This window comes from Antechinus flavipes, chromosome 3 (assembly GCF_016432865.1).
Source record: "Antechinus flavipes isolate AdamAnt ecotype Samford, QLD, Australia chromosome 3, AdamAnt_v2, whole genome shotgun sequence".
Taxonomy (NCBI): Eukaryota; Metazoa; Chordata; class Mammalia; order Dasyuromorphia; family Dasyuridae; genus Antechinus; species Antechinus flavipes.
The window spans coordinates 635,128,650-635,147,283 of record NC_067400.1 but is presented as its reverse complement, the minus strand read 5'-3'; the positions used below and the strand labels follow the sequence as shown (position 1 = coordinate 635,147,283).

The window sequence follows — 18,634 nt, the reverse complement described above, 5'->3', positions numbered from 1 at the left end:
GGACAACGCGTGGGAAGGGTCCCTCCTTGGGCCCGGGTCAGCGAGCCTCCGGAGCAAGGACGCCGAGCAGCTCCCCTCGTCCCTCGAAGCCCTCTTCCACAGGTAGGTTGGCTGCAGCCGGGGAGCCGCCTCCGAGGAAGGGGCGGCCCCCATTTCCCCTCGGGCATCGACTTGCGCTTCCTGTGTATCTTCCCGGGGACCGGGTTAACCGTAGCCGACTCCCAAGCTTTTTCCCTGGGGAGCTGCCTAGGGATGTCTCCGGAAGCAAGGGAGTCGGGAGCCAATCGCGGCCCAGGGTTTCGGTTATCGCTGACTTTTTTGGCCCGCCTTAGAGCACTCAAGATGCCTTATTGAGCCCCAGACCAGCCCTGTGAAGCAAGTCCTACAGATTTATCCCCGCTTTACAGACAGGAGAGCTGAGGCTCAGGGCAGGCGCCTTCCACCATGCTGCCCAGCCCACCCCATGTCTGCGTCCCTCGCTTTCTGTTAGCTTACCTGCCTTTTCCAGGTTATTGTCAGGCAGGAAGGGGGCTGGGAGACCCCAGCAGGCCCCTCCCTCCCTCCGGCCCAGCTTCCTCCTTCGTCCCCTGCTAGCCAGCCCCAGCGGGCCCCAAGCTTCTCCGGAAGGGCTCTCAGGCAGAGCCCATCCCCTCCCTCTCACTCTTTGTCTCAGGAATTCAAGCTCAGTGGAGCGGCTGCTTGGCTCGGCCCCGCCTGGGAAGGTGGAGCCATTCCTGCCCTCGGGGAGCTTCGCTTTAGGGGAGGGGACATCGTTTCCAGGGATGGAGGGGCGGGGAGGGATGGGGCCTGAGCCAATTGGTGAAAGGGGCGAGGGGCAGCTGAGCAGGAGCTGGCCACTGCGCCCCCGGCATCCCCGGCCCTCAGGGCCCCAGACCGCACTTTGGGCGGGTCACCCCCAGCCCCGCCCGGTTCCCGCCTCTGGAAGGGGGCTCTGTATTTCTGCCAGGCCAGATAGGAGACCCTCCTCTTCGATCCCAGCTGCCATCTGGGCTTTAGGGGCTTTTTTGCACTTGAGTGGTTTTTCCCAATCACACGGAAAGAGCGTCTTCGATATTCATTTGTGTCCAATCTGGATTTCCAGATTTCTCCCCCCATCCCTTCCTCCCTCCTAGACGGCCGCAGCCTGACACAGGTCATCTGCCCCCGTCCCACCCGACTGCACCCGCTGGGAAGGGATCAGAACAAAAGGGGAACCTGAGCAGAGGGAGCCGGGTCCCCTTGGAAGCCAGTGGCCCATTCGGCCCCTAGGGATCGCCTCAGGGCGACCCGTTGCTGAGGAGAACCCAGTCATCATCACATAGTTTTGGGGGCCGGGCTCCCCAGGTCTCACTCAGCACCAGCTCCCGGAAGTCTCTCCTGGCTTTCCGGAAATCCCTGGGTTCTCTGTTCCTCACAGACCCCCACTTGTCGGGCCATCGTCCAGCGGATGGGGGCCCCCCAGAAGGAGGCGCTGCGGCTGTGTCCGTACAGGGGGCCCCTTCCCTATGACCTCTGTGGCCCTGTCTGTGCGGGTGGCCCCTTCCTTTTCCTATGACCTCTTGGGGCTGGAGCAGGGCGGCCCCTTGTCCCGGCCTCCTGCCTGGGCCCTGCCTGCAGTCTCTACTCCGATGCTTGGAACACAGTCATTTCCCTAATGTGCCGGTGCGCCAAGGAGCCTCCCATGAGCCCCCTGAGGCCCCCAGGGTCCGACTCCACTCCTCCCCTCAGCCCTGCCTTCCTGTCTCCCTCCCCGGCCGCCTGGAAGCTCCCACTCCATGGCAAGGCCTGGGCAGAGGGCACAATGTGGAGAAAGGAGCTGGGCCTCCGTGGCCGGTCCTGCCTTTCCCTGTGGCCCGGGACCTCGCTCCTGGGTCATTCCCTCCCAGTCCTCAGTCTCTCGGGGTCACATCTTCTTGGCCGCAGACGCCCCAGTTTGATCCTGTAGGTCTGCACCCATTTGTTCCCCACCATGTGCCCTGGTGGCCACCCTCTTCCCAGACCCCGGCAGTAGCTGCTGTCTGGGGGCTCAGTCTTTCAGGGGCTCAGCCCGTTTTCTCGTGGCCTGCTGCCACTGCAGCTTAGAGGGCAACAGCTCCTCCTGGCTCTGTCCCACAGATAGCTCTGGGGGTGGGGAGTCCAGAGTGGGGGGTATTTTGGGGGGAACAGCCACCACTGTTCCCAGAGGCCAGAGAGTCCAGAGACTTGAGGGAATCCCAGAGGCCAGAGGGAGTCCTGGAGGCCAGAGAGAGTCCAGAGGCCGGAGGGACTAGCCCCATCTCTCATTTGGGCTTCTGTCCGCTGGGAACAAGTCACGCCGTTGTTGATTTTTGTCTCTACCCCGATCGCAGGCAGATGATTGGTGGAGGCGGACCGGACCGGTGAGGACCCTGGCGTGCCAGCCTGACGGTCACCAGAGCAGCGGACACAGCTAGGTGGGCCTGAGGAGGGGCCGGCAGGGAGTGGCCGGAGGCTGCTTGGAGTCTGGTCTGGTGGCTCTTGGAGGACAGGGCCGGTCTCCCCTTCTCAGTAAGCGTCCTCGGTGCCGGCTGGTTCTTCCCTGGGGACTCCTCATGGCCACCCCTAGAACTCTGGGCCGCGCCTGGCTCCCACTGCGGCCGGAGGGTCAGAGGGCAGGCCTCGTCGGCGGCTCCCCTTCGAGCTCGGGGCTCGGCAAGGCCACGGCCCTCCCGCCTGTGTGCCAGAAGGTGCCCTTTGGGAGCAGTGGGTGCCAAGCCCTGGCCGGTAGCTGCCCGACGTGACTCGCACCCGGAGGGCTGGGCTTGGGGCCGCTTTCCTCGGCCGAGGAGAACGCCATCGTCAGCAGCCGGGACACGAAGCAGGAGGCGTGTGGGCAGACGGGGAGTCAGGCCCCGCTCCCAGGCTGGAGAAGGGCCACTGACCGAGGAGGCCCCTTCATAGTCTCAGGCTGCATCCCTTCCCCCAAATCCCAGGCAATGCCTGAGCCTTCCTTGGGGGGTCCTGTGGGGGGAAGCCATTGCAAAGGGGGGACGGGGGTGCATGGCAGAGAATCCCGTGTGTCCGACCACCCAAGGCCTTGGGGTGTCCTGCTGGGGAAAGCCGTGGGCAGGATGTGGTAACTGGGTGCGGGCGGCCAGGAACCATCTCACTGCGTCCCCCTCACGAGTGGTGGGTGGCGCTCACCCTAGGGTGCCAACTGCGCCCGAACCCGGGGACCCACGCCCCAAATCGGAACTGCTTGCTGAGCCTGATGCAAATCCCCTTGGCAGCTCCTCCTCCCTTCGCCTTCTGTAATGACCGGGGAACCTTTGGGGGTCCTTGGGAGGTCCGCTGAACAGTCTGTCTCAGAATGCACTGGGGGACCATCCCTATGGTAGGAACCAGTTGGGGTTATTAAACTGCTCATGTCGTCCTGAGAGAGTCCCCAGATTCTTCCTTTGTTGGCTGGTCCTTTGGGTGTGGGAGAGCCTCGGACTTGCCTGGGTTGGGGAATTGTGGAACCTGCATTTGGGTTCTTTATCCTGTGCTTGGGTTCTGGACCCTGTGCTTGGGTTCTGGACCCTATACTTGGGTTCTGTATCCCATGCTCGGGTTCTGGACCCTGTGCTCGGGTTCCTTACAGAGCTGGCGGCCCTGTGGAAAGGCACGAGGTCGTGCCAGATGAACCTTCCTGCTTTTGAAGGCATGACTAATTTGTCTGTCAGGGGAATGGGTCAGACTGGTTCTGCTTTGGTATGGGGGGGAGCAGATGACATCGACGACAAGGACGGCCCCGTGCCAGCGGGGAGGAGGGCAGGCATTCCTGATGTGGGCCCTGGCCGGAGAAAATACCAGGAGCAGTGAGGGAGGAAGGGCCTGGAGACCGGGGTCACTGGTAGGGGGTAGGAGGCCTGGCAAGCTGAGGGCGGCTCAGGAAGGGCTTTGAGTGCTCAGAGAGACTGGCTCCTTTGCTTCTGGAGCCGCTGGAGGTTACTGAGGGGTTGGATGCAGGCTACTGCTGTGCCCCAGGTATGAGGGGGAGGCTGCGGAGGGGAAATCCACAGCCCGTGGCGCCATATTGGCTCTGACAGTGAGCCCGAGGAGCCCAGGATGACTTCTGCGTTGGGAGCTGAAGGACTTCCGGGAAGGGGGAGGATTAAATGGGAAAGAATGTTTCTGTTTCGGACCCTCAGGGTAAGATGTCTCCTGGCCATCGAGCAGGACGTGGGGGCACATGATGTGAGCCGGCAGAGGGTGAGGGAGGGAAAGGGAGGCTGGAGCCCCTTCGGGGGAGAGAGGGTCACCCGGGGCGAGTCCTGAGGGACACCCAGGTTAGAGGGCAGGAAAACCCAGCCAAGGAGACTGAGAAGGAGCCGCCAGAGAGCTGGGAGGATGACCAGGGAGGGGTCTCCCAAACCCCCAGAGAGCAGAGCCGTGCAGCAGGGAGATCAGCTGCACCCAGCTTGCCAGGACGGGCCCTGAAAAAGGCCAGCAGCCCTCTGAGGTCACCACTCACTTGCAGGGGCAGTTGGGATGGAATGGGGGGGGTCATTAGGTGGAAGGGAGAGGAGAGACGCTGTCCTGGGACCAGAGTCAGCAGGGATGGAAGGGCAAAAAGGGCCCTGGGAGGGACTGAAAGCAAGTGGGATCTGGGGGTGAGGGGGGGGGGAGAGAGCATCTGTAGGGAGGGAGGGCATCCCTGCAGTGGGGGGAAGGGGGCACTCGATCTAGAGTCAGGGACAAGGAAGGAAGAGGGGGTAAGGGGTGGGGATGGCTCCAGCTGAGTCCATGAGGCAGGGGCTCACTCCTGCTCCAGGCCTCGGGGTGCCCCCTGGAGCAGGGGTCCCTTTTGTCCTCCTGGGGCCCTCTGAGTTGACTCCTGCAGTGGTGCTGGCTGGCTTCAGCTGTGGAACGGGGAGAGACTGAGGCAGAGGGGCCGTCACCCCCGGGATCCTGCTCTCAGTCCTCCCCACCAGGCTCTCCCCCCGCCCCCAGACTCCCCCCCCTCCCCACTAGCCTTCTCGGTCTGCCCGGATCTACTTTGCACACGAGCTCCGGGGCTGCCTCTTATCCCCCTCTTTTGGCGTCCCCAGAGGTCAGCTTGGTGCTTGGCTCAGGGGGTTCCTTTTGTGACCCCGTTTGGGGTTTTCTTGGCAAAGATATTGGGTGAACTCAGGTCTCAGAGGCCAGGCTCTTAGTGCTGGCGAATGGCTGGTGCTTAAGAAGGGCGCCAGCCACGGGGCTCAGTCAGTGCGGCTGCAGGAAAGGGGAGACATAGTGCGGCTGCGGGGAAGGGGAGACTCGGTGCGGCTGCGGGGAAGGGGAGACTCGGTGCGGCTGCGGGGGAGGGGAGACTTACTCGGTGCGGCTGCCGGGGGTAGGGGCTCAGTCAGTGCGTCTGTGGGGAGGGGGGCTTGGTCAGTGCGTCTCCGGAGCGGGGCTCAGTCAGTGCGCCCGCGGCAGGACCAGAGTCCCAGGTTCCCAACCCGGAGCACCTGCTCAGGAGTCAAAGCCTGATTTCCCCCAAGCCAGCCCCGGAGCGGGGTTCCTTCCTGGCGCGGAGGGGGAAGGTCAGGGGAAGAAAGTTTCTGCATCCGGATTCTGGCGCCCAGCCATGCTCGGAGGGCCGCAGCTTCCCCACAGGGTGTGGTGATAAAAACAGCCAACCAGCCCCTGCTGGCCCGGGTTCATGGTCGGGGTATTGGACGAGTGTCTCTTCGGGGCCCAGCAAGTCTTAACCGGCCTCCGTGATTTTAGGAAACGTCTATTAATAATTGTCATAAGCTAGTCTGGGGCTTGGGGTGGGGTCCAGCGCGCCCCCCACGTTTCGAGGGCTGCTTGCGGTCCCTGGAAGAGCCCACGTGACCCCCCTGCGTTGGAGAGAGTGGTGGCCGAGCAGACCAACCTGGCCCAAAGAGTGGGTCCCCACTTAGCAACCCAGGAAGGGGGGCTGTCACCTGGGCCAGAAGCCCCTGAAATTTTGTCCCTGCGGGTGGGGGGCAAGGACAATCGGGAGGATGAGGGCCTGGGGAAGGGGCTGCACAGTCCCTGGGGACTTTGGGAGGATAAGGACCTGGGGGAGGGGCTGCACAGTCCCTGGGGACTTTGGGAGGATAAGGACCTGGGGGAGGGGCTGCACAGTCCCTGGGGACTTTGGAAGGGCGAGATGGGGAGGGGACAGGAAGGGAAGTATTTTTTTCCTTTCCCTTCTGTCCCGTGTGAAAACCACGCGAAGGGAAGATGATGTGGGTTCTAGGCTGTTTCCTCATTTTCCGGGCTGGGCCCCAGACACCGCCCAGCCCTACTGGGGCAGTGTGCAGGGGTGGACGCCGGCACTGGAGGGTGCAGTGAAGGGAAGGAAGGGGCCTCGGAAGTCCCTCTGGCCAGCCTCCTGGTGGGACAGAGAGGGGAGAAACTGAGGCCAGAGCCAAGACCCCACAGAGACTGTCTGACCTCGGGGAGAGACCCAGCCAGCATCTGTCCTGAGCCCCGCGGGGGGCTTGAAGCGAAAAGAGGGGCCCCCCGGGCCGCTCCCCCTCCAGTTTGCCTGACCTTGCCTTCTCTCCCCTCCACCCGTGGCCCCTTCCTCTGAGGAGGGTGGGAGGGAAGGCAGCGGGATCCTGCGCCCTGAAGCCGGCGGACCCCGCCCCCCTCCGTCGGGGTCCCGGCGGCCCCGCGATGATGGGAAGCAGCAGCGCGTTCACGTTGGCCAGCTACCTGGAGGAGCTCACAGCCCAGGAGTTCAAGAAGTTCAAGCTGGCTGTCACGGCGGGGGCCCCCCCGGGCTCTCCCAGGGCCCGGATCCCCCGGGGCCGGGTGGAGAAGGCGGACCCCGCGGACCTGGCCGGGCTCCTGGTCACCTACCACGGCGCTGGAGGCGCCTGGCGAGTGGCCCTGCGGGTCTGGCAGGAGATGGGCCTGAGGCGGCTCTGGGAGCTGGCCAGGAAGGAGGCTCCGCCCCCAGGTAAGGTTCACCCCGCCCTCAGGGAAAGTCCGCCCCGCCCTCAGAGAGGGACCGCCCCGCCCCCAGGTAAGGCTTACCCCGCCCTCAGGGAAAGTCCGTCCCGCCCTCAGAGAGGGACCGCCCCGCCCCCAGGTAAGGCTTACCCCGCCCTCAGGGAAGGTCCGCCCCGCCCTCGGGGAAAGTCAGCTCCGCCCTCGGGGAGAGACCGCCCCGCCCCCAGGTAAGGCTCGCCGCGCCCTCGGGGAGAGACCGCCCCGCCTTCAGGGAATGTCCGCTCCGCCCTTGGGGAGGGACCGCCCCGCCCCCAGGTAAGGCTTACCCCGCCCTCAGGGAAGGTCCGTCCCGCCCTCTGGGAAAGTCAGCTCCGCCCTCGGGGAGAGACCGCCCCGCCCCCAGGTAAGGCTCACCGCGCCCTTCGGGAGGGGCCTCCCCGCCGTCAGGAAAAGCCCCGCCCCACCATCAGGCAAGGTCCGCCCCATCCAGCTAGCCCTGCCCGCACGTGGGCTGCCCAGGGGGCGCTGGGCTGAAGTTTCCAGCAAGAGAAGTGAAAAATGGAAAGGGTTAACCTCGTAAACGCGGGCGTGTAGGGGTGGGGGTGGGGGGCTGGGGAGGGGAGAACAACGGTTTGTGTCAACTCTGGGAAAGGACTGGAGTGGGGAGCATCTTGAGGGAACCTGGCCGCTTTCCAGGGGTCAGGGACCCGGAGGGGGGGAGCACCCCAGGCTGGGATACTTGGGGAGGAGGGGACTCTGAGGGGCTGGAGCACTCCTAAGCTAAAATATCCCCCCAGGAGGAGGGGACCCCGAGGGGGAGGAGCACCCCAGGCTGGGATACTTGGGGAGGAGGGGACTCTGAGGGGCTGGAGCACTCCCAGGCTAAAATATCCTGCTGGTCCCTGGGATGGGAGGTGGGGGCTCCGAGCAGAAGCTGCTTATCTTCAGGATGGGGCCCATGGAGGCTGGCATTCCACACCCCTGGGAGCCTGGAGTCTAGAGGCCTGGCTTACCTCTGCCCTGTGTCTCCCCTGCCGCAGGGTCCTCCCCGCTCCGGGTCTCCCCTGTTCTAGGTCCCCCCTGGCCCAGGTTCCCCCTGTCCCGGGTCTCTCTGCCTCAGGGTCCCCCCCATGGGGGGGTCACCATGACCCCACAGGGTTGGATTCTGTGGGGGTTGGGGGCTCAGTTACTGAGGGGAGGGTGTTTGCTGTCCCCGAGTCAGTGGCCAGCTGCCCACCCGCTTCAGCCGGGAGCCGTGGGGCCCAGAACCGGCTGGGGACCCTTGGGAGGAAGGCAGGACAGGGGAGACTTCCCACACTCGCCGGCCGGGTGACCCTGGGCAAGGCCGCTCAGCTCCGTCCGCCTCTCGGCTCAGCGCTGGGTGGGCAAGCCTGGGGAGAGGGGTGGCCAAGGCCAGGGCCGCCCCCAGCCTGCCGGACCTCCAGCCTCTCTCCCCCTCCCTGTGTTCCCTTTGTCTCAGATGCTGCTGAGGCCCCCGGTGGGGACACATCACGGTCCGGGAACGAGGCGTCTCCAAGGACAGGAGAGCCAGGTGAGCCCGTGCCTTGCGGGGCTGGAGGGGTCCAGGTGGGACAGTAGGAAGCCCTGGGCCGGGGTACGGATCCCGGCAGCACCTGTGACCTCCCAGGGATGCTCTCCAGTTCCTCCACCCAGCCTCAGGTGAGAGCTGGGCAGAAGGAGCCAGCAGGGAGCCTCCGTGGCCTCTGGGGCCTCCAGGGCTTCTGGAGCCTCTGTGGCCTCTACAGGCTTATTTAAGGGAATCTTGAACACGAAACAGAAAACATAGGAAAATAGGTGAATTTTGAAGAATATTCCACAACCAGGTTATCTTTCCTCTCCACTTGGGACTAGTCCCCTAACTCCCTTCAGAAATGAACCAAGGGGCCTCTGCCATGGAGAAGGGGAGCACGATGACTCCCAGGGCCCGGGAGGCAAGGACGGCAGCCAGAGCAGGGCTCTTGGCTGCAAGGCTTGCCTGTAGCGGGCCCGAACTCTGGACAAGTGTGCTTGCAACAAGGGGTTAGGTCAGAGCAACTGATGAGACCATGGTTCTCTAGTTCACATATATCTAATATGGTATAAAGATGTAATTGCTCTAGTCTGGTATAATGGTACAGTCACTAGTCTGATATAACGGTACAGTCACTAGTCTGATATAACAATAGTCACTCTAGTCTGATATAACAGTAGTCACTCTAGTCTGATATAACAGTAGTCACTCTAGTCTGATATAACGGTACAGTCACTAGTCTGATATAGCAATAGTCACTCTAGTCTGATATAACAGTACAGTCACTAGTCTGATGTAACGGTACAGTCACTAGTCTGATATAGCAATAGTCACTCTAGTCTGATATAACAGTACAGTCACTAGTCTGATATAGCAATAGTCACTCTAGTCTGATATAACAGTACAGTCACTAGTCTGATGTAACGGTACAGTCACTAGTCTGATATAGCAATAGTCACTCTAGTCTGATATAACAGTACAGTCACTAGTCTGATGTAACGGTACAGTCACTAGTCTGATATAGCAATAGTCACTCTAGTCTGATATAACAGTACAGTCACTAGTCTGATATAACAGTACAGTCACTAGTCTGATATAACGATACAGTCACTAGTCTGATGTAACGATACAGTCACTAGTCTGATATAACAATAGTCACTCTAGTCTGATATAACGGTACAGTCACTAGTCTGATGTAATGACAGACACTCTAGTTTGATATAATGATAGTCACTCTAGATTGGCTTATACTCAGTATACTCTATTGACGTAATTGTACTAGTGGATTTAAGGGCTGAGAGAACTGGGGACAGGGTCTGTCAGTCAGAGTGAACAGATTGTGAAGGAGACAGTAAAGACTCTAGACTCTATTCCTGACCATCCTCGTGGTGTTTATTCTGCTGAGACCAAGGCCTGTCCAGAAAGCTAGCCCGGACATTACAGGTGACCCCCTCTGACCCATTTCCCTGAGAAAGGTCTTGTTGTTCCCTAATCACCAACCACCTTTATTTTCCAAGAAGATATTCTAAGGATTCTGGATGGGGCTTTAGAGACCAGATAAATGTCATTTCCTCAGCTTTCTGGTATTTTGTAAAGAAGATATCCTAAACGGGCTCCCACATTCGCCCATCATTCTTCCTTCCAGCTCCCACATTCGCCCATCACTCTTCCTTCCAGCTCCCACGTTCTCCCATCACTCTTCCTTCCAGCTCCCACGTTCTCCCATCACTCTTCCTTCCAACTCCCACGTTCGCCCATTCCTCTTCCTTCCGGCTCCCACATTCGCCCATCATTCTTCCTTCCAGCTCCCACATTCGCCCATCACTCTTCCTTCCAGCTCCCACGTTCTCCCATTCCTCTTCCTTCCAGCTCCCACATTCGTCCATCACCCTTCCGGCTCCCACGTTCTCCATCATTCTTCCTTCCAGCTCCCATGTTTGTCCATCACTCTTCCTTCCGGCTCCCACGTTCTCCCATCACTCTTCCTTCCAGCTTCCATGTTCGTCCATCACTCTTCCTTCCGGCTCCCACGTTCGCTCATTCCTCTTCCTTCCAGCTCCCACATTCGTCCATCACTCTTCCTTCTGGCTCCCACGTTCTCCCATCACTCTTCCTTCCGGCTCCCATGTTCTCTCATTCCTCTTCCTTCCAGCTCCCACATTCGTCCATCACTCTTCCTTCCAGCTCCCATGTTCTCTCATCATTCTTCCTTCCAGCTCCCACGTTCACCCATCATTCTTCCTTCCGGCTCCCATATTCGTCCATCACTCTTCTTTCCGTGTCTCTGATGGGCCGTTGCTTTCTGGGTCCTGCCTCCTTTTGGGTTTCCTACCTTAGTGCCTGGGCTGAAGCGCGCCATTGACTGTGCTCTCTTAGTGCGGTCCTTGCACTGCTCAAGGCAAGGTGTGGCCAGGAGAGAGCTGCTGGGAAGTGGGCTTGGCCAGACCCTTGGCACCTCCTTTATTCTCTTTTTTCACTCTTGGGTTTTTTCCTAATCTTTCTTTTCCTTTGAACCTCTGTTCCAAGTGCTTTCTTCTCCATTTTCCCCTCTGGAGTCTTTGTTTCATTTTATTCTCTCTTGTTTTGTTCCTTGCGAGGTGAGACTCGTTTCAGAAGCATAGGATTTAGTGGCTATTCTGATCAGGGGAACGCGCGGCCTGGGGATTTCAGCGTGGCTCCGCTTTGGTGTCGGAAGCCTGGAGTTTGAATCACAGCTTCGAGTGGCTCGGGTCGACCTTTGTGTTTGAAGATTTGGTTATTACAACTCCCTGTTTTTTTGCATTTGGAGACCTAAGGTTCAGTGAAGCGGGTGGGGAGGTCTAGGGGGTCAAAGCTGCGGGATTGGGGCCCCCAAGAAGGGGGCAGGGCAGGTCCTCCAAGCCCTTCCTGTGATCAAGCCCAGCCCCCACCCCTACCCCGCCGGGAATCACCTGCCTGGGAAATGGCAGAAGGGGGGGACGTGGCTGGCCAGACCGGCCCGCTCATTCTTCCCACCTCCGAATCAGGTCACGCGGAAAAGTACCGGGCCCGGGTGTGGAAGAAATTCCAGGTCCTGGAGGAGAGGAACGCGCGCCTGGGCGAATGGGTCGACCTGAGCCAGCATTACACGCGTCTGCTGCTGGTGAGGGGCCACGCCAGCCCTTGGCGCCGAGAGCAGGAACTGTTGGCTTCCGGGGGGCTGCACGGCCTCCTCAGGGAGGAGCACCGAAGGCCCATCGAGCTGCAGACTCTCTTCGACGCCGATGAGGAGGAGGTGGGCAGCCCCCCCACCACCGTGGTGCTGCAGGGGGTGGCCGGCATCGGCAAGACCACCCTGGCCCGGAAGGTGCTGCTGGACTGGGCCGCGGGCGCTCTCTACCCCGGCCGCTTCGACTACGTTTTCTACATCAACTGCCGGACCGTGGAGGTGTTAGCCCCGCTGAGCCTGGCCGAGCTGCTGTCGGGGTGGCTGGAGGCCACGGGCCCAGGCTCTGGGCCTGCCCCGGTGCCGGCCCTGCTGGCTCGGCCCGAGCGCCTGCTCTTCGTCCTTGACGGCTTTGACGAGCTCCTGTGGGGCCCGTGGGCGCAGGAGGCCGGACCCCACATCCCAGGGGAGCAGAAGCAGCGGGTGGACGTCCACCTGAGGAGCCTTCTGGGCAAGAGGCTGCTCCCCGAGGCCTCCCTGCTCATCACCACGCGGCCCACGGCGCTGGAGAAGCTGCAGCCGCTGCTGGAGCGGCCCCGGCTGGCCGAGGTCCTGGGCTTCCGGGCTTCCGAGAGGAAGGCCTATTTCGACAAGTACTTCCCGGCGCCGGGGCAGGCCGCCAGAGCCTGGGCCGCCGTGCGGGCCAACGAGGTCCTCTTCACCATGTGCTTCGTGCCCCTCGTGTGCTGGGTGCTGTGCACCGGGTTGCGGCAGCAGATGGAGCGGGGCGAGGCCCCCGCCCAGTCCGCGCGGACCGCCACGGCCGTCTACGTGGCCTTCCTCTCCAGCCTCATGCGTCCGGACCGGCACGGCCCGCCCAGGATCCCGGCCGCCGGCCTCCGCGGCCTGTGCTCCTTGGCCGCCGCCGGCCAGCGGGAGCGCAGGCTTTGGTTCCGGGAGCGGGACCTGGCCCGCCACGGGCTGGACGCGGCCACGGTCTCCACCTTCCTGCAGATGGACCAGTTTCAGCACGAGGCCGAGTGCCGGGCCACCTACAGCTTCTTCCACTCGACTTTCCAGGAGTTCTTCGCGGCCTTGTTCCTGGTGATGGAGCGGCCGCGCTGGCCCTTCCGCCGGCCTGGCTGGGGGCCGCTGCTGAAGGGCCCCTCCGGCTTGCAGGCCGACCTCCCCCTGACCGTCCGCTTCCTTTTTGGGCTCTCCAGCCGGGAGAGGGCCGGCGCCCTGGAGACGATGGTGGGGGAGCCCGTCCCCCGGGGGAGCCAGCGAGTCCTGCTGAGATGGATCCGGGAGCAGGTGGCCCAGGGCCCTGGCGGGCAAAGACCCTGGAGCTGTTGTACTGCTTGTTTGAGACCCAAGAACCCGAGTTCGTCCGCAGGGCCATGGGCTGTTTCAGGGAAGTGAAGGTGAGAGTGCGCACCAGGATGGACGGCCTGGTGGCCACCTTCTGTCTGCGAGCCTCCCGGAGCACCCTGGCGGTGGAGCTGGACGGGCTGGGCTCGGGAGCGGCCGGCCTGGGCCTCCAAGAGCCGGATCTCGCTGACCGAGAAACTGGGACCTATTCCCTCAAGGACATATGCCAAGACTTGTCCTCTGGGCTCTGGGTGCAGAGGAGTCTCTCCGAGCTGGGGCTGGGGGAGGACGCCCTGGGGGACTCCGGAATGAGATGGTTATGTGAAGATCTCCAGCAGCCCCGATGCCCGCTGCAGTCGCTCAGGTGGGTCCTGGCTGGCTTCCTTCTCTTCCCAGCAAAGGGACAAAGGAGGAGGGTCCAGGCTCGGTCCCATGTGACCCCAGGCAGGTCACTTCCTCTGTCTAGGGGCTCAGCTTTCTCATCTGAAAAAGGAGCTTGGGACTTGATGATGTCTAAGTGGTTTGCAGACCTGGTGTGCCAGGGCCAAGGGACTTGGCTTTGAGCCTTACAGCACCATTAGCCACTGTGGCCTTGGGCAAAGGCTCCCCTCCATGGGCAGCTTTCTGACGTTCTGATGTTCTGTGTTTCTATCTGTTGGGACTAAGGGATCAAGGGAGGGCATCAGAAGACCAGGACGGGGTCCTCTTCTCCCAGGACTTGCCAAGGATACCCAGTATTCAGGGTCAGAGGGATGCATTTGGTGGCTTTTTGGGCCTTTGGCTTGGGGCGGAGGGGGGGGTGTGTATGTGGAGAAAGGCCACTAATGTGACATTTTCCTAGGTTGCTGAACTGCTGGCTCACTTCAGATTTTGCTGAGAGCCTCGCCTGTGCTCTCAACGTGAGCCATACCCTGACGAGCCTGGATCTGAGTTACAACCCCTTGGAAGACCAGGGAGCAGCATTGCTCTTCAGGGCACTGGAACATCCCAGCTGCAGGCTTCAGAAGCTGTGGTAAGAGCCTCGCCTCATGGGCAGGGCCACAGGGCACCTCCTCTACTTTGGCTATACGCGCCCCGTCTCTGCTTCCTTCATCTCTTATCTCCTGCGTCACAACTGTTCCTCCTGCTTCCCAGGGCTCTTCTTTTTACTTGTACCCTGAGTCCTCAGTGTCCTGAGGGTCAGAAACTTCATAGTAGATGCTTAATAAATGTGGATTAATTGAATGATTGATTGACAGCAGGGGAATCTAGAATTCACTGCTTCCACTAATATAAACTGAAAATATAGTAAACACTAAATAAAGGTTACTGATTGATTAACCGATATTTGATCCTGGAGATGATAGGGAGCCACTGGTGTTTATTGAATATAGGAGTGACATATTCAAGCCCATGCTTTAGGAAAACCATTTTGGTGGCTAAGTAGAATATGGACTAGATTAGGTAGAGACTTGAAGCTGGCAGATGAAATGGACCAGAGATGGTGCAGAGGTGAAATGGATCAGAGATAAAATGGACCAGAGATGAAATGGACCAGAGATGGTCCAGAGGTGAAATGGATCAGAGATAAAATGGACCAGAGATGAAATGGACCAGAGATGGTGCAGAGGTGAAATGGATCAGAGATAAAATGGACCAGAGATGGTCCAGAGGTGAAATGGATCAGAGATAAAATGGACCAGAGATGAAATGGACCAGAGATGGTCCAGAGGTGAAATGGATCAGAGATAAAATGGACCAGAGATGGTCCAGAGGTGAAATGGATCAGAGATAAAATGGACCAGAGATGAAATGGACCAGAGATGGTGCAGAGGTGAAATGGATCAGAGATAAAATGGACCAGAGATGAAATGGACCAGAGATGGTCCAGAGGTGAAATGGATCAGAGATAAAATGGACCAGAGATGAAATGGACCAGAGATGGTGCAGAGGTGAAATGGATCAGAGATAAAAATGGACCAGAGATGAAATGGACCAGAGATGGTCCAGAGGTGAAATGGATCAGAGATAAAATGGACCAGAGATGGTCCAGAGGTGAAATGGATCAGAGATAAAATGGACCAGAGATGGTGCAGAGGTGAAATGGACCAGAGGTGATATGGACAGAGATGCAGCAAAGGTGACATTAACCAGTGGTACTGTGGAGATGAAATGAACAGGCCTTGGCACCGTATTGATTGGCTCTGGATGGGTGAGAAATTGTAATGACCGCGTATTTAAAATCAGCCGGAGTCAGGAATTCAGGTTAAGGGGAAAATCTTCAATCTTTATTGAAGTGAAGAGATGAATAGGATTGCGATAGCAATATGGGCAAGAAAAATTGCAATAGCAATATGGGCAGCTGCGACGGGAAGCCAGCTAACAGAGAGATCTGAGCTGAGCAAACCGTCGCAAAGGCAATGCAAAAAGTCTCTCCTTCCTCTTCCTTTCCCCTCCCCTGCCTCTACTCACCAGAATTGTCATTTCCTATACAACACATCAGGACTTGCACAAAGAGTGGGCGGGGGCCATTCTTTCTCCAAGCTTATATATGAATAGAGTATGGTCCAATTACTATTTAGCCTCATGTGCTTGGGACCTCAGTGCATCAACTTAAGCCTCAGCCCATTACAAGAAATAGTGAGAAATCCAGGATGACTTCTGTAGTGGAAGGAGGGGGTGCATGATGTTGCCCTTCACAGTAATAGGGAAGGAAGGGTTTAGGGAGAAAGAATCTGACTTTGGGCATGTTGAGTCTAAGAAGGCTCCTGGACATCCTGTTTGAGATGTCAGGAGGTCAAATTGCATGAGGAACAGCCTTCTTCCCTTAATATTTATTGAACTGTATTATGCAAGTGATCACAAGACTGCTTCACCCCAAGGAGGGGTACAGAGCAGAAACAGAGCTGCCTGCTCCCCACTAGCATCTGTCCTCCAGGGAGAAGACCAGGGCCCTCCTTTTGGGCTCTCATCTATAAAATGAGGAAGAAGGGACCCATGCAGGTGAGCCGCACACTGAATCTCTCAGCTTTGGGACTCAAATCTCAGGCCTGGGCTCCTTTGGCATGGCCTCCCAGCAGGACCTTGGCACCCCCCACATTCAGGTCTTCAATGGCAGGAAAGTTTCCTTCTATTCTGGAGTTCTTAAGGCCTCATCTCTGGCTGCCCCCAAACTGCTAACATGAAATGGTATCCAGAACCCGAGACGTTCACAGTCTCCAGCCTAGTGGGGGACCAGGGACACCCAGTAGTGGACTTTCCTTTCTTGTGCCGGAAGAGGAGCTGTTGAAAAGTAGCCAGGTAGTTCAATGGACAGCTCACTGACCTGAAAGTGAGGAGAGAGCTGAATTCAAGTCCTACCTCAGATACTTACTGGCTGTTTAATTCTGGACAAGTACCTTTCCTTCTCTTTTGGCCTGAGCTTTCTCACCTGTAAAGTGGGGTGATAATGCGAGCATTCACTCTAGGGTTGTTGTGAAGACCTAATGATACAATATGTACAATTAGCAGCCTTGAAAGTCCCATTGGATCGTGGCAGCGGCGGCTGCTGCTAAGTGATGAATAATCACTGGCTCCCCGTTCCTTCTGTGTCCATCCCCTAGTCTGAAGAAATGCCATCTCACCGAGAAGTCATGTGAGAACCTTGGCTCTGTGCTGGGTGTCAGCCGGACCCTGCAGTGGCTGGACCTGGGCTTCAACGTCCTGGGAGACCGCGGTGTGGGGCTGCTGTGTGGGGGCCTCCGCCAGGCCAACTGCCAGCTGCAGACACTCAGGTCAGTTTCCGGGGCTCCGTCGGGGGGCCTCCCTGGCATGAAGGCTTGGGAAAGGGAGTTCCCCATCCCTGGAAGTATTCCAGACCAGGCTGGAAGGTCCCTCTCCTGACTCTTGGGGTGGAGGCATCTGGTCTGAATTGATGGCACAGGGGTTCGAGAGCTACAGCAGGTGGAGGACTCCCTTTCCTGGGGAGTCCTGGGGGTCGTGTGCTGATTTCTTTGTCAAGGTGATAGCGGATTTCTTTTGGGGAGGGGCACCCCCAGGGAACATGCTTTTCCCACCTGCTCTTCACCTGAAGATCTTGGAGAGGGGAAGTCACTGGGCCTGCGTCCCTCAGCCAATGGGAGCTCGAGGTGGGACCTGGGCTTCCTGTCTCTGGCACCTTCAGGTTGATGGAGTGGCTTCCCCAGCCCTGGGAGGCGCCCGGTGTTCTCACCCTGGGGGCGCCCGGTGTTCCGGCCTTGGCTGCTGACTGGGGGGGGGACCCTGGGAACTCGTGGCAGCGCCTGGGCTTCCCGTACAGGTTGGGAAACTGCGGCCTCACTTGCCAATGCTGCCTCGACCTGGCCTCGGTGCTCAGCCTGGGAGCCAGGCTGCTCTGTCTCTTCCTGAGGAATAATGCCCTGGGAGATGCGGGGGTGCAGCAGCTGTGCCAGGGACTCCGGGCCCCCCGCTGCAGGCTGAGGGAACTCAGGTAAGCCGAGACCCTCCGGGCGGCTTTGGGGAGGGGAGCAAGGGGCCAGAGCCTGCTGGGCAGTGGGGTCTGTGCTGGCTTTCTGGGCTGCCCAGGCCCGGTGCCCCTGGGGAGGATGCCAGGGCATTTGGGCCCCCCCCCGGTCTGGCCCCGGGGCTGCTCGCTGCCCTGCCCACCCCTGACCTTCGGGTGCCCCTGCCCTGCAGCCTGGCCAACTGCCGCCTTACCCACGCCTGCTGTGCCAGCATCTCCTCCGTCCTAAGCGCCTCCAACGCCATCGAGTCCCTGCTCCTCAGTGGCAATGACCTGGAAGACGTGGGGATTCAGGAGCTGGCTCGGGGCCTGAGGCACCCCAACTGTAAGGTGCAGGAGCTGAAGTGAGTGTCCCCTGGCCCTGGGGAGACAGCCAGTTGTACAAGACAGAAGCCCCCAAAGCAGATCTGAGGGCCTGAGCGGACCACCACATCAGGAGGAGGGAGCAGCAAGAACTTCCACAGGTTCCCTTAGGAAGGGCAGAGACTTATTCTGTGTTCTCCATCCCCCTTGTTGACCTTGAACCCTCAGATGAGAGACCTCCTCTTCCCCCTAACCCCCAGCCTTCTCTTGTCCAGGTTGACAGGTTTCTTTGAGGTCCCTCTTGTCCCAACTTCCTTCTTCTGAACCCTGAACAACTCCTCCGTGGGGCGCAGGGAGACCTGGGGACCGGCCACTCCCCCGTGGGCTGCCCACCGCCTCAGACCTTCCTCGGGTGTTCCCAGGCGGGTCTTCCTCCTCAGCAGAGTCTGCTCCGGCTCTCTGTGGGGCCTCCACTTTGCCTTTCTTGCCTGGCAATTGCTCCGGCCCTATGGACGCCCAGACATCATCCACCTACCCCTTGGTGCACAGGGGCAAGAGAAAGGGCCCCTTTCCGGCTCTTTTTCTCCCTTGCCCTCCCCCTTTCATCTTCTTTCTCCCCCCTCTTTCACCTTCTTTCTCCCCCTTTTCACTTTCTTTCTCCCCCCTTTCACCTTTTTTCTCCCCCCTCTTTCACCTTTCTTCCTCCTTTCACTTTCTTTCTCCCCCCTTTCACCTTCTTTCTCCCCTCTTTCACCTTCTTTCTCCCCTCTTTCACTTTCTTTCTCCCCCCTTTCACCTTTTTTTCCCCCCTCTTTCACCTTTCTTCCTCCTTTCACTTTTTTCTCCCCCCTTTTCACTTTTTTCTCCCCCCTTTCACCTTCTTTCTTCCCCCTCTTTCACCTTCTTTCTC

The 18,634-nt window shown here is 59.5% G+C and overlaps 1 protein-coding gene across 1 annotated transcript; it reads left to right on the top strand.

The window, feature by feature from the left end:
• The first annotated feature begins 6,636 nt into the window (after window positions 1-6,636).
• LOC127556924 (NACHT, LRR and PYD domains-containing protein 3-like) lies at window positions 6,637-18,355 on the top strand. The gene is given in 8 exon segments (XM_051990444.1): window positions 6,637-6,922; window positions 8,396-8,467; window positions 11,452-12,900; window positions 12,903-13,305; window positions 13,783-13,953; window positions 16,523-16,693; window positions 17,218-17,388; window positions 17,595-18,355. Coding segments are annotated over 8 exon segments (2,898 nt in total). The 3' UTR covers window positions 17,770-18,355.
• Window positions 18,356-18,634: the final 279 nt, after the last annotated feature.